Source organism: Acomys minous (genome assembly GCF_964271855.1).
Source record: "Acomys minous genome assembly, chromosome: 1".
NCBI classification, from domain to species: Eukaryota; Metazoa; Chordata; class Mammalia; order Rodentia; family Muridae; genus Acomys; species Acomys minous.
This window is the reverse complement of record NC_140483.1, coordinates 9,944,238-9,958,127: the sequence shown is the minus strand read 5'-3', so window position 1 is coordinate 9,958,127 and position 13,890 is coordinate 9,944,238. Positions and strand designations below refer to the sequence as shown.

The 13,890-nt window shown below is 40.7% G+C and overlaps 1 protein-coding gene across 2 annotated transcripts in view; it reads left to right on the top strand.

Annotated features, from left to right (window-relative positions):
* Positions 1–13,890, top strand: part of EPRS1 (glutamyl-prolyl-tRNA synthetase 1) — a 65,954-nt gene that overhangs the window by 23,225 nt on the left and 28,839 nt on the right. The window contains exons 10-16 of one of the 2 annotated variants that reach the window (XM_084799358.1): positions 2,090–2,323; positions 3,877–3,961; positions 4,838–4,897; positions 5,147–5,167; positions 9,423–9,533; positions 12,010–12,146; positions 13,141–13,348. In XM_084799358.1, the coding sequence (XP_084655484.1) occupies positions 2,090–2,323; positions 3,877–3,961; positions 4,838–4,897; positions 5,147–5,167; positions 9,423–9,533; positions 12,010–12,146; positions 13,141–13,348 (856 nt within the window). The remainder of the gene's footprint in view (positions 1–2,089; positions 2,324–3,876; positions 3,962–4,837; positions 4,898–5,146; positions 5,168–9,422; positions 9,534–12,009; positions 12,147–13,140; positions 13,349–13,890) is intronic. The other variant, XM_084799359.1, reaches the window with a different exon arrangement.

Here is a 13,890-nt window from a genome sequence, read left to right as displayed (position 1 = left end):
GCCTTTATTCAGCCAATAATCAGGAATAATTTTTAGGCAATACTTACAGCAATACTTGGGATACATCACAGTTTGCTCAAAAACAGTAAGAATCTTGGGGGCAAGCAACTAACAGATGCAGAGCACCAGCAGTAGACTATGTTCTCTTTCTTTTCTTTTTAATAAACTTTATTATAAAAAACTTGCACCAGGCCCAAGTTCTATACATCTGAGTCTCTATGGTTAGAACAGCCATTCTGAAGCTGTGGAGCTTCACATTGGATTTTACAGTTTCACTATTAAATACCTTTTTATGTGCCTATCCACTGCCAAAACCACAAAAATATGAAGAGCTAGGACTAGAAACCCTGTCTCAAAAAACAAACAAACAAAAAACAAGAAAAATCCAATCCCCTCCAAAAGAATTTCTTGGCTATCCTAGACTTGCTCTGTAGACCAGGCTGGTGGTGCCTGAAACTCACAGAGATCCGCCTGCCTCTGCCTCCCTGAGTACTGGGATTATCTATATGCGCCCAGAGCAGAAATTCTTTTAGTGGTTGGTTGGTTGGTTGGTTGGTTGGAGGTTTTTTTTTCTATTTTGGGTTTTGGGTTTTTTTTTTTTTTTTTTGGTCTTTTTGTTGTTGTTTTTTGTTGTTATTGTTGTTGTTGTTATTTTGGGCCCCCTCTCTTTCTTGATGGTGGTGGCATATGCCAAGGACCTTCTTCCATATGCTAGGCAAGTGCTCTACAGCTGCTGTAGGAAATGCTGTCCTGCTGGAATACAGCTGGGCAGATCCATGGTACAGAACTTACCTAGCATTCAGAAGACCTTGGTTAAGTCCCTAGGCACGGGGTTCAAAATACTTCATCTTAAATGACATCTTTTGTTGCCTGCCTATCTGCCTGCCTGCCTGCCTTTCTTCCTTCCTTCCTACCACAGTTTATTCCTTCTTTCTTTGAAGCAGCCTGCCCATTCTGTAGTCCAAACTGGCCTTTAATTTTGTTGATTCTCTTGCTATAGCTTAAGTGCAGGATTGCAATTGTGCCATATACACTTTGTTCTTGAATATATTTCTTTTTCTTTTTTTCTTTTTTAACACTTGTGTATCATATGTGCCAACACACATGTGCCAATCAGAGGACAGCTTGAAAGCGTTGATTCTCCTGCTGTGTGGGTTCTGGGAATACAGTTCAGGTCGTCAGGCTTGGTGGCAGATGCCTTTACCCTGTGAGCCGAGCCTTCTTGTTGTCCCTCGGGTGCATATAACTTACAATACTGTAAGACCCCTGGGAATTACTAAGGCTACTTAAAAGCTAGTTTATTTGTTTTTTTTAAAGCTAGATTTCTTGAAAATTCTATGTATAATGTATTGTTTGCTGTTAAAATATATACTGGTGATAACAGAAATAATATATAGATTTTGCCAAACTAATACTGAACTATGTATTGGATTGCAAATTTGCTGACTTACTGGGCATAGTGGTACAAACCTATAATGTCCAGTATGCTGGACAGAAAGAAGTGGTCTTAGCTCAGGGCTAGCCTGGACTATATGGTGAATCCCAGGCCAGCAGGGCTAGCTAGTGAGACTGTCAGAAGTAGCTGGGGCTGGAGAGAGCCCCTGTGGTTCTGGCACAGAAAGCTCTTGCAGAGGGTTAGGAGTCCCACACAGCCACCTGTGACTTCAGTTCCAGGGGAGCCACCACTCCCTTCTGGCCTCAGCAGGCACTGCAGATATACAGACCTATACATGCCAGCAGAACCCCGAAGACACATAAAAGTGATAGCTAAAAAACAACAAAGTATATCAAAACATTCTCCACTTTCTTTTCTCTTCGCTGTGTGTGTGTGTGTGTGTTTAAATAGTATGTGTTATATATGCCAGGTTGGTCTGGAATCTAGTGATTTTTCTGCTTCTGTCCTCTCAAATGTTAGTATTATAAGTAAGCTACCATATCCATAAAAAAAAAAAAAGAAAAAGAAAAAGAAAAAATCAACTCTTAATTTGTAAAGAGTTATATTTTAAATGAGTATGGGTGTTAATGTTTAAGATGGGAAAGATAAAATAGTCTATGTTTATTCAGAAAACCATTCTCTGTTTCTTTTTAGTGTCTATCCAACATATGACTTTGCCTGCCCTATAGTGGATAGCATTGAAGGTGTTACCCATGCCTTGAGGACAACAGAATACCATGACAGAGATGAGCAATTTTATTGGATCATTGAAGCGTTAGGCATAAGGAAACCATACATCTGGGAATACAGTCGCTTAAATCTCAACAACACAGTGCTGTCCAAAAGAAAACTCACGTGGTTTGTCAATGAAGGGCTGGTAGACGGATGGTAAGTCTGACATCACCTAGAGTTACAGAGCAGTAAAGCTTTAGCATAGCATGGGGTTTGGTGCTTGGTTTTTCATTTTGTTTGTTTGTTTGTGTTTTCTAAAATTTATTTAATTTCTATTTTATGTGCATTGGTGTGAGGGTGTCAGGTCTCTTAGAACTGGAATTACAGACAGTTATGAGCTACCATGTGGGTGCTGGGAATAGAACCTGGGTCATTTGGAAGAACAGACAGTGCTCTTAACCACTGAGCCATCTCTCCAGCCTCTTGATTTTGTTTTTAACTATATGTAGGTGTCAGATTTGACTAGGAAATGATGTAGTGGATAGAAACGAGAAATGCACTTAGCTACATCCTCTGGGTGTAGATCTTAGCATTAATACAGAGTGGTTATAACTGTCTTTTATAGAACTGGTTACCATCAGTCTCCACTCTCCACTCAGAGGTGTGCCTGTGAGGTTTTCCTCTCGGCTACATGCTTTTTAGGTCCCATTGGCTCCGAGTTGAGGTAAGGGTGAAGTGGTCTCAGCCTCAGAGTTCAGGGCCCATCTTATTAGTAGAACATTTTCCCAAAAGAATCAGAACATTTCTGTAGATAGGAGTAAAGTCCATGGAATTTTTGTACGGAAGCTTAGTTTAAAATTGGAAATCAGCTGTGTGCACTGGCACACGCCTTTACTCCCAGTACTTGGAAGAGAGAGGTAGGAGGATCTCCGAATTCCAGGCCAGCCTAGTCTACAAAGCAAGTCCAGGACAGCCAGGGCTTGTTACACAGAAGTACCCTGACTCTGGGGGAAAAAAACTGGAAATCACCTGTAGTCATGTATTTATATAAATGGTGCTGATATATCTGGATTTTAATGATTATTTTGCCTGAATTAAGAATGTGTACATTGGTTTATACTATAAGCATAATGGTTGCCAGGAACAAACATCTATAAATCTGTCACTGAAGACGTGAAGGAGGAGGATCCTGAGTTAAAGGCTATCCTCTTTAAAAAAATAAGACACAAATAGTGATCAAGATAAAGGCATATTATGTATTAGGTATATGCTCAAAATTTTCAGTTTTATTATAGAGCTAAATTTGATTAAAGGTAGGTTTATCTTGGGCATTATCTTTGTATAAAGGGTATAATTGCAGCTGTACTGAAAATTTCAAATTCCTGTCAAATCAATAGCTTTAATATATATTCTTGTATATACATTCATAAAAAGTTGACATGATTCTATGTCTTGCTTGGTTTTATTTTATTTGCAACAAAGTGGCCTATATCTTGCTGTATAGACCAGGCTAGCTTTGAATTTACAGAGATCTGCCTGCCTAAGGCATATCATTTATCTAATTTGAAATAGGGTTTGTATAGCTAAGGTTGCTCTTGAACTCACTGTGTAGCTCAGGCTAACCTGCCTCAAGCTCGCAGGTGCTGCTGTTACAAGCCTGTCCTACCACACTTTGTTCTAAATGTAATTTGTTATTCATTAGGAATCGTTTCTATGTATCTAAGGGATGTATCTAAATGTGTCTTTGTAACAATGTGCATATGTCCCAGGGATGACCCTCGGTTTCCCACAGTACGTGGGGTTCTCAGAAGAGGAATGACAGTTGAGGGGCTCAAGCAGTTCATTGCTGCTCAGGTGAGTTACTGTTTCTTTTCCAGCTTCTCTGAGTTTCCAAGAGTTCCTAGTAAGATCCCTCTTGTCATTATTGCCGTTCTTCCTAGCTCATGTTTGCGTGTGTTGAGTTATGGTTCACTGTTAGGTTTGTTTTTACTGAGGTAAGACTTCACTCTGTGGCTCAACAGGACCTTGAACTCCTGGTGACCTTTCTGACTAAGTTTCTGGGTATGGAGACTAAAGATGTGTAATTCCATGTGTAGCAAGGATGGATTACCTAACTCCATCTTCCCTTCTCACCATGTATCCCTAGTTCTCTTGGAAAGTGCTATGTAGACCAGGTTGGGCTGTAGAGGTTTTCCTGCCTCTGTCTCCCTAGCATACATGCCACTGTGCCTGCCTAAGAGTAGGCTATTTCTGAAGGGAATACATTCACGTTTATGATAATAAAATATTGGGACAAATGCAGGGGAAGTATTTCCATGCAGTGGAAGGTTGAGTGCATACTCTGGCCAGCCTGCAGAATGACTTCCAACAAGAAACTGTTAGGACTACACCCAAGATTTAAATTTCAGTGGAAGTAAATATGCAAGCATTTGTCTTACTTGATATTCCAAGCGTGCTTGACTTGAAGCAAAATCTTCATCTTCTTCTTTTTTTTTTTTTTTTAGTTTATATTTAGCACGTGGGCAGACGTATGTACATGCGTGTGCGCATGCATGGATATGGGAGTCAGAGGGCACCTTATAGGGCATGTTCTCTCCTTCCACCATGTTGGTCCCAGGGATTGGACTTAGGTCATTAGGTTTGGAGGCATACAATGTTACCCACTGAACCATTTTGCCAACCTTATACTTGGCATTTCTTATTCTTAAACTATTTTTATTGCTTTTCTAGGGCTCCTCAAGGTCTGTTGTGAACATGGAATGGGACAAAATCTGGGCGTTTAACAAAAAGGTACATAGCCCTCTTCCTCTGCAAACTCACTGGTGTGCTAATGACAGAGCAGGCCCTCTGAACAGTGTTACCACTGTCAGTCTGTAGGAAAGTGGAGTATGGTCCTTTAGTGGATAAGGGCACTAAGCCTATTAATCGCCCCAGCAAGGAACAATTATTGAAGCAACAAACTCAAACTTACGGGAAATGGTGGTAGTTTTTCCTTAAATCTTTCATGAACACTCTGCATTTCATTTTTCTGCTTTCAAGCTGCGAGCTCTCTGTAAGAAGGTATCACTTCATACTTGTATTGCCTTAAACATAGCTTTAGCATCGTACAGTGACAACCCGAGGGGTCATACAGCCTTGAAGCACAACCACATGTCTGTAAAAACTTGCTCAATCAAACCTGTTGACGGTGCATCATCCCTAGTTTGGCAAATGTGTCCTCTCTTCTGTGGCAAAGGGAGACTTGGCTAGCTGTTTCCTTGTCTGCGGAGAGGACATAAGAGTTTAAAAATTACATAATGTATTGAGCTGTAATGAAGGTTTACTTACTACAATTGCTGTGTTTCAGCTTTAAAATACAACAGCAAAACTTTCTTAATTGGAAAATCAAACCAGGAATCATGCATACTGACCCTGTTGATCCCTAATTGGAAGCAGATGCTTGGACACTATAATAAGGCGAATCATTAGGATGCATGCTCTGCACTGCAGCTTCTGTGATTGTGTTCTGTAAATTCTTCTTTGACATTGCTGCTTGGTTGTGCTGCTGATGTCTTGCCTCAAGTAGTTGCTTGTCTCGCATGTGTCTTGAATTTATTTAGGTTTTTTGTTTTGTTTTGTTCTTAACTTTTTATATATTAAGGAATTATTAATTGGTTCTTTCTGTTGCTGCAGTTACTAATAACAGTAGAATTTACAAGGAAGTTAGTATTTGTGTACTTTTTAAACCCACCCTTTGTAGATCTAAGTTTTAATCAAATTATATTATGTATTTATTTATAATATGTGAAATGTATTTCTCAGGGTCACACGATTCTCTGGGCTCTTCCTTTCCCTTTTCTCCCAGCAGAGAAGTTGCTGAATTTTCAGATGACCCCTGTGGTGCTTGTCCATACTCTAGGCCAGTGCAATGAATGCTACCTTCCTGTGATTGGAGCGGGGGGGGGGGGGGGGGGGGTTGGTTCTGTTTTCTTGTAAGAATTTGGTTTCCTCCTGTGACCTGTTTTATTGTGCCTGCTCCCAGATTTATTGACTCCTGGTTGTTGGAGGTTCTGTGAGGTTCCCACGTTCCCTCCAGCGCTCAGGCACTGCACATGCTCTGTAGCTCGCCCTTGGAGTCACCTCTGCCAGGACCTTTGGGCTGCACTGATGGTGCCCACTGTTGTTCTGGAGGCAGAGCTGTACCCAGATCTCTTCTTATCATCCCTGAGACCCCTTCTCTGTCAGTCTGTGGTGGCACACCTAGTCCCTGTCCCTGGGTAGTTTAGTTTTGTTGTGTGGGGTCTCTGTGGTGCCCAGCTTGTCTCGGGTGCTAGGGATCCTCTCAGTCTGCCTAGGAGCTGGGGCCATAGGCACGCATGCTCCCTCCAGTCTTTCCCACCCTGGCATGCAGTGCACGTGTTCTACCAGTGAGCTCAGCCTTCTCTCTGGACATGTGCAAACATAGGCCTCTAGTCTTATCTTATTTTCTCCCTTGATTTATGCTTATACTTTTTGGTAGATCTATTTAACTTTTCTGTTGAATTTCTCATTTTTACTGTCGTATTTCAAAGATTTTCAAAATAGATTTCTGTTCATACTTCGTGGTTTTCGCATGAGTAGACGTGTGATGTCATTCTGAGTTATGTGCTCATGTTTACTATTGGAGTACATGGGAGTGAGCAGGAGCTGAGCTTTCCTGGAGGATGAGCTGGTGGGCCAGTCACAAGAACTTAACTTAGCTTAACATTATTGGAAGATTTTCACTTTAAAATTTTTATTTTATTTTTATGGGCACAGATAATTTGGTCTCTATGTATATATGTGCACCCCATGTGTGCCTAGTGCCCACAGAGGCCCCAGACCCTCCAGGACTGAATTAGCAGCTGGTTGTGAGCTGCTGAGAGTGCTGGAAGTGTTCCCTAGGTCCTGCGGAAGAGTAGTTAGTACTCTAAGCCCTGAGCCATCTCTCCTCCCATGTAGTGACTTCAAACTTGAAATCTCTTTCAGCCAGCAGTTTTTCCAGAGGAGTTTTTATTGTTGTTGTTGTTGTTTGCTTTTGTTTTTTGTTACTCCTTGAATGTGAAAGTCCCGGCTGTGAGGCCTCTAGAGCTAATATGAGAAGGACTTTTACACCATCTTCACCCACTCCTCTTCTCCCTCAGTTGTTGTCCTTCGTGTGTGTGTGTGCCACCCTCTACAGGCTCATGTGTTTGGACACTCAGCTCCTAGCTGGTGGTACACTTCTGGAAGTTGTGGCTATAACCTCTAATGGTCTGTGTCTTACAGCCAGGCCCATCTCTTAAATACTCTACAGCCATCATAACAGCTCCATTGAGCAAGTGCTTAAGCATAAAACTGGGAAGGTTCAGATGCACCCTGTGATGGCCTTCGGGGCTTCCTTTAGGCCCCTCTTGCAAATCCTTAGATTCTTTGGAGTTATTTGAAAACCACTGATCCAGACCCTGAGAATTAAATAATTTTAGAGTTGAAAGGGACTTAAGTATCCTTCTTCTCTCTCGCTTTCCTTCCTTCCTTCCTTCCTTCCTTCTTTCCTTCCTTCCTTCCTCTCTCCTTCCTTGTTTCCTTCCTTCCCTTCCTTCCTTCCTTCTCTCCTTCCTTGCTTCCTTCCTTCCTTCTTTTTTTTTTTAAGATGAGGTCTCTCAAGGTTGCCCAGGCCAGTCTCAGCTCCTAAGTTGAAGTGGCCTAAGTTAAATCTCTAAAATTAATAGTTGTGATCTACTATTTGTGGCTATGAACTCTAATTTTTTTTACAAAAAATCATGGTTCTTCACTTGATACATTTTGAAGAATGATTTTTTAAAAACAAATTTCTATATTTTGCTTAGATCATTTGAATCTTGTTTCTCTAGGGTAGCCTGAGAACCTGTGCAGATAGCCACTCCAGGAGATTAGCCAGCTACAGAAGTGCCCTTCCCACTAGGCGGGAAGTTAGCAGACACTACAAAACCATGGCTGGCCTTGAACTCACAGAGATCATTCTACTACTGCCTTTTGTATGCTGGAATTAAGGCTTATGCCACCATAACCAGCTAGAAATCACGTTTGACAGTTTTGCAGGTGAGGAAGATAGCTACAGAGAATGATGGAATTAAGCTTCTCAGAGTTGTGTAGTTTTTTATAAGACATTTTGGAGGCTTAAAAATTATCTGACTGGCTGGGCATGGTAGTGCATGCCTTTAATCCCAGCACTGGGGAGGCAGAGGCAGGCGGATCGCTGAGAGATTAAGGCCAGCGTGGTCTACAAAGTGAGTCCAGGACACCCAAGGCTACACAGAAAAACCCTGTCTCAAAAAAACGAAAAAACAAAAAACACCAAAACAAAAAACCCATATATATTTTTGTTATCCATTCATGCATCCCTCTCTCTATTTGTGTGAGGAAGGGTCTTCTTAACCCAACCCGCCTCCCTATACAAGGACACCAGGCCCAGCTCTGCATTTACTTTGTGCTCATTTTTCTCCCTGGTATTTGGTGTCCGAGCACTTCCCTTCTTGTCCTCAATCAGTGGATGCTTTTCACTGGCCCCAGAAGAGGAGGCTACTAGTATTTTGGAGCTCAAGTGCGTTGTAGCACAGTTACTCATTCAGTCAGTCTGCAAATATTCACTGAGTGCCTGTTTGTGTCAAGTACGTGCTGGAGTTGGTATCGTGGTTTTTCTGTGTATATACACATTGAGTGTCCCTTTTCCAAAATGTTGGAGACCAGTGTGTTTCAGATTTCTTACTTCAGGGTAGAGACCCACATTGTGTGTGGCATGAGGCTCAAGAGGATTGATTGTTTTTTTACACAGAGTTGCCTTATTATAGTGACCTGATGCTGTTCTGCTGTAGATGGTGCCATGGTACTTACCTAATTATAGAAACCAGACTGAAACTCGTAATCCCTTCAATCGAATGTTTCCAGCAATGCAAAGCTAAACCCAAGTTACCTTTAGATCTTAATTTATAACCCTCACAGGATTTCTGCTCATTTCTAATACTGCTAGATTTAAAGAGTATTTTCAAAATATTTCTGACTTGATTTCTTTAGTTTCTTTTTACCTGTCAGTATAAACATTTTTGGAAGGAAAGTAAATCTTAAATCTTCTGTGTCTGTTGGTTTGTAATTAGCTTTTAATTTTTAATTTTTAAATTTTATATGACAGTTAAATAGTAAAGAAATGAACAGATAAACTAAATATTAAAGAGTTAGCAGATTAAGAAAATTAGTAAATGCAGTAACAAAGGAAACCAGTTAGTATTCCTGTGCTGTTATATATTTTATTTATGATGTGTTACTGCATATTTCAGTGTGTACATGAGGCTGTCTGTTACAGGTCATTGACCCGGTGGCTCCAAGATACGTTGCATTACTGAAGAAAGAAGTGATCCCAGTGAATGTCCCAGACGCACAGGAGGAGATGAAGGAAGTAGCCAGACACCCCAAGGTCAGGTTGCCCTGCATTGTGACCACTGTTTCCTTCTGTCAAAGAAGAGGACACTTATGTGATATTTTCTGTTTCCTATTATTTGTCAAGATTTGATACAATTGGAGCAAATCTTTGTGTGGATTTCTTGTGGAAGGAACTTATTTTACCTGTAATACCCAGCACATGACAGACTGTTAGACTCAGTCAGCACGTACTTTTTGTTGCTTAGACACAGCTTGTTTAATGTTAGAGAGATGTTTCCTCTCCTTCTTAGAGTCATTCTGAAGTGTTCATATTCCTGTCTGTGTGTGGAAGCTCTGGTCCTCTCCTCTCATCATTACACTGTTGTCTCTCAACCATTAGACCCCAAAACACGTGCGCACACACACATGGTTGTCAGTCTAATAAATGAGTAGTAAAATACCAACTATTTTGAAAGTTGAAGAACTAATGAAGAAGGCATTTTTTTTCTTCATTGTCATCAACTAAACTTTATTGTTGTAAATTGTTACTTTTCTAACTCAGGATGAAAATGAGATTAGGACAAGACTAAATCTAAGCAAACGTATGTTATGCTCCTTTTTTCTCTCCAAAAGGGATTAGGGACTACTTATGCATGTTTGCAAATATTTTTTAGTTATTTTATTTTTTGACATTATATCATTTCTCTCTTCCCTTTCCTTCCTCCAAAGCCTTCCATAAATCCCTCCTTACTCTTTCAAATTATGGCCTCTTTTTTCATTAAATGTTTGTGTGCGTGCATGTCTGTGTTTCTAAATACATGAATATAACCTCAGTCTGTATTATGGCACTTGAGGGTGTGTGTATACAGTCAGTGCGCTCTTTCCTAGGGAAGACTGTTTCTCCCACTCTCAGCGTTCCCTAGTTGCCTGTAGTTCTTTGTCTATACTTGCGGCCTCATGAGCTTTCCCTCTTCCACGTTAGCAAGTCCGTTGTGCATCCTTGGTCAGCTCGTATTTAGACAGTAGTGTTGGTGACACTTCACGGGGGTAGCTTTTCTGATGTTTCTAGGAGAAACAATGGCACAGCAAGCTCCCTGTTTCCCTGGCTCTTAGAGTCCTGCAGCCCTCTCTTCTACAGTGAACTCTGAGTCTTAGGTGACTGAGTTGTGCTGTAGAGATGTTTCAGTTGGGACTGTGCTCTGCGTTTTGACTGGTTGTAGTTTTCTGTAGTGGTCTCTGTCTGTTGCAACGAGAAGTTTCCTGGATGAAGAGTGAGCTAACATATCTGTGAGCGTAAGAACAAACATTTAGAATATACCTAGGGACTACGCTAAGTTACTAAAGTATCAGCTATAGGTTCCTCTCCGAGGCCCATGATTTCAGTGTCTCCAAGTGGCTGGTTGTGTTTCTGTTACCAGAACGATTTCTCTCTTTGTTGAGTGGGCCTTACGTCCAATTAGAGAGCTGTTGGTTACTGCCAAAGTATGTATGCCACTGACGCACCCTGAGAATTATGGTGGCATACTGGTTTATAGGCATCATAGCTGGGCAGGAGTGTTGCTTGCATGGCACCTTCTGGTACCTTAGGCTGGGCAGTCAGGGGCAGTAGTGAATAGTGTATAATGGCAAAAGTCCCTTGGACAACTCTGAGCAACAAATCAAAAGGTGGCTTCTCGTGCCTGCTGTTCAGGTTTTTCTTAGGTAGTTATATAGTGTGATCTTTTAGGATCTTTTCAGACATCTGTATTTCTCTCCCCACGTCCCCCCATTATAGCCTTCTCCTCGTTTTTCATTTCCACTTTTGGATAACTTGTACCGTGCTTTTGCCTTCTCTTGTTCCCTCACTCCTATAGTGAGCACTTTTATTTTTCCTGATTTTTGCAGTTTACTCCAGACTATGTACTTATGTCTGAAGACTTGGAGCTAGGAGCCTCAAATGAGAGAGGCATCTTTAGTGTTAATCTCTTTCTTCATGTGATCCATGTAAAGCAGGGCATTTTGCCTGCCTATATATACATAGTACTTTCTCAAAGTTTGTCTCCTAAAACACAAAGCTTCACCCTTCTCTGCCAAGGCGGCACCTGCTGTCTGATAGTGTTCAGTGAGAGCGACTGTTTTCTCTTTTGATACAAAACTAGTGAGACCGAGGCACAGTCCAGTTGTGGGGGAAATAACTATGCTTTTAGCTCTGAAATTAATGATTGGTTCAGACTAAGAAGCATCGGGACAGGCCCCCTGGTATAAGCTGTTACAGTGTTTGGGAGTCAGAGATGGTCTTCAGGGTGCGGGTCTTTTTGCTATGAATGTGTGCCTGTACAACGAATGTGAATGTTTAAATTCAGAGAACGGAATTGGGAACTCAGGTAAAACTTGCCCTTCCTAGTTTAGCACAGCTTTTACCTTTAACACAGAGAACTCTGTTTGTTTAAAGAATACATCAGGGAATGGAAGGATTCGCATGGTGCACTCAGGGTCCAACAGTTCAGTGTTGCTTAACTAACTCATATCCTGCTTGTCTGTTGATCATTCAGAACCCTGATGTTGGCTTGAAGCCTGTGTGGTATAGTCCCAGGGTTTTCATAGAAGGAGCAGATGCAGACACTTTCTCCGAGGGTGAGATGGTCACATTTATAAACTGGGGCAACATCAACATTACTAAAATACACAGGTAAGAGTTTTGTGTTTCAACTATGTGGGGAAAAGTCTTCCATTTTTATTTATGTATTAAACATTATCTCATTTAGACCCTGACTGAAGTCCTTGACACTGATGCATTTTTATTTTACGTATATAAATATTTTGCCTGCATGAATGTTTGTGCCCTGTGTGGCGTCTGATAATCTGTAACTAGAGTAATAGCTAGTTCTGAGCTGCTGTGTGTGTGCTGGGAACCACTTTAGATATACAGACATTATGGGTTTTTGTTGGTTTGGTTGTTCGATAGCATCTCCTTCAATAATTCCTGAAGGGTCTTTTGGATAGGGTTTATATATGAATCTTTATATAGTTTATTATTAGCCAGACATTTAAAGTGGATTGGCCAATGTTAGTGGAGAATTTTACTTTCTAGTAAAAATTGTGTGTAACAGATTTTTAGATTCTTTAAATGCATTATGCTTACGATTTATATGAATTCTGAAGTCTTAGTTATGTAGTATTAACATACACTTGCCTGTGATTGTTAACTGTAGCATTGCATGTTTGTAGTGCTTAGCATAATCCTGGTGACTTCAGGGCCCTAAGAGTATGTTCTTCAATGGATGTGTACAGATCTGCTCTCTGTGAATTACTAGCATTCTGAAAGCATTTGTTACATTCATGTAAGTAATGTCTCTCAGATATATGTTAAAAAAGGAAATAGATGGGGCTCAAGAGATGGCTCAGAGGTTAAGAGCACTGTCCAGAGGTCCTGAGTTCAATTCCCAGCAACCACGTGGTGTCTCACAACCATCTACAATGAGATCTGGTGCCCCCTTCTCTTGGGCAGGCACACACAAAGGCAGAATTGTATACATAACAAAATAAATAAATCTTTAAAAAAAAATTGAAATGGATGTTTGATTTGAATTTTTCCTAAGAGAGTTTGCTATCCACTTCCTACAGAATAGCAATGCGTTTCTAGCAGTTTGCTCTCTTTTGATACTTTTCAATCTTTTATGTAGAAATGCAGATGGGAAAATTACATCTCTGGATGCAAAATTGAATTTGGAAAATAAAGACTACAAAAAGACCACCAAGATCACTTGGCTTGCTGAGACCTCACATGCTCCCCCTATTCCTGCCATCTGTGTCACTTATGAGCACTTGATCACAAAGCCAGTGCTAGGAAAAGAGGAGGACTTCAAGCAGTATGTCAACAAGGACAGTAAGGTGACCCGACGAAACCAGATCTCATCCTGTCTTATGCAAACTTAGCATTTTGAAAGCTAATTTTTAATGGTATAATTTCTTAGGTAAAATTGAAAGGGCGTATAGAATTTATTTAAGTGTAAAGATGTACTTGGGCTCATGCCAGTAATCTCAACATGTGGTAAAAGTTGAGGCAGGAAGATTATGAGTTCGTGGCCAGCTTGGGCAGCATACTAAAACTGTCTCAAAAACAAATATATAGCTTGGTGATAGAGTATTAGCCTAGCATGTACAAGCCCTGGGTTCAACTTCTACACTGAAACAAAATAAATGGAAACAAACAAACAAAAAAGGTACAAAAAATAATGTTCCCATTTTATAAGGCAGGTGAAATACAGTGAAGTCAAGTAACTTGCTTGAAGATACAGTAAAAGGTCGAGGTGCAGTAAAACCTGTGAATGCTGTATGCAGAGCCTTTGAGTGCTATGGTACCTTCCAACTGTATTTCATAGTTATGCTCGGAGATTATTTTCACAGGACTGCCAGTTAAATTACGTGCAAGG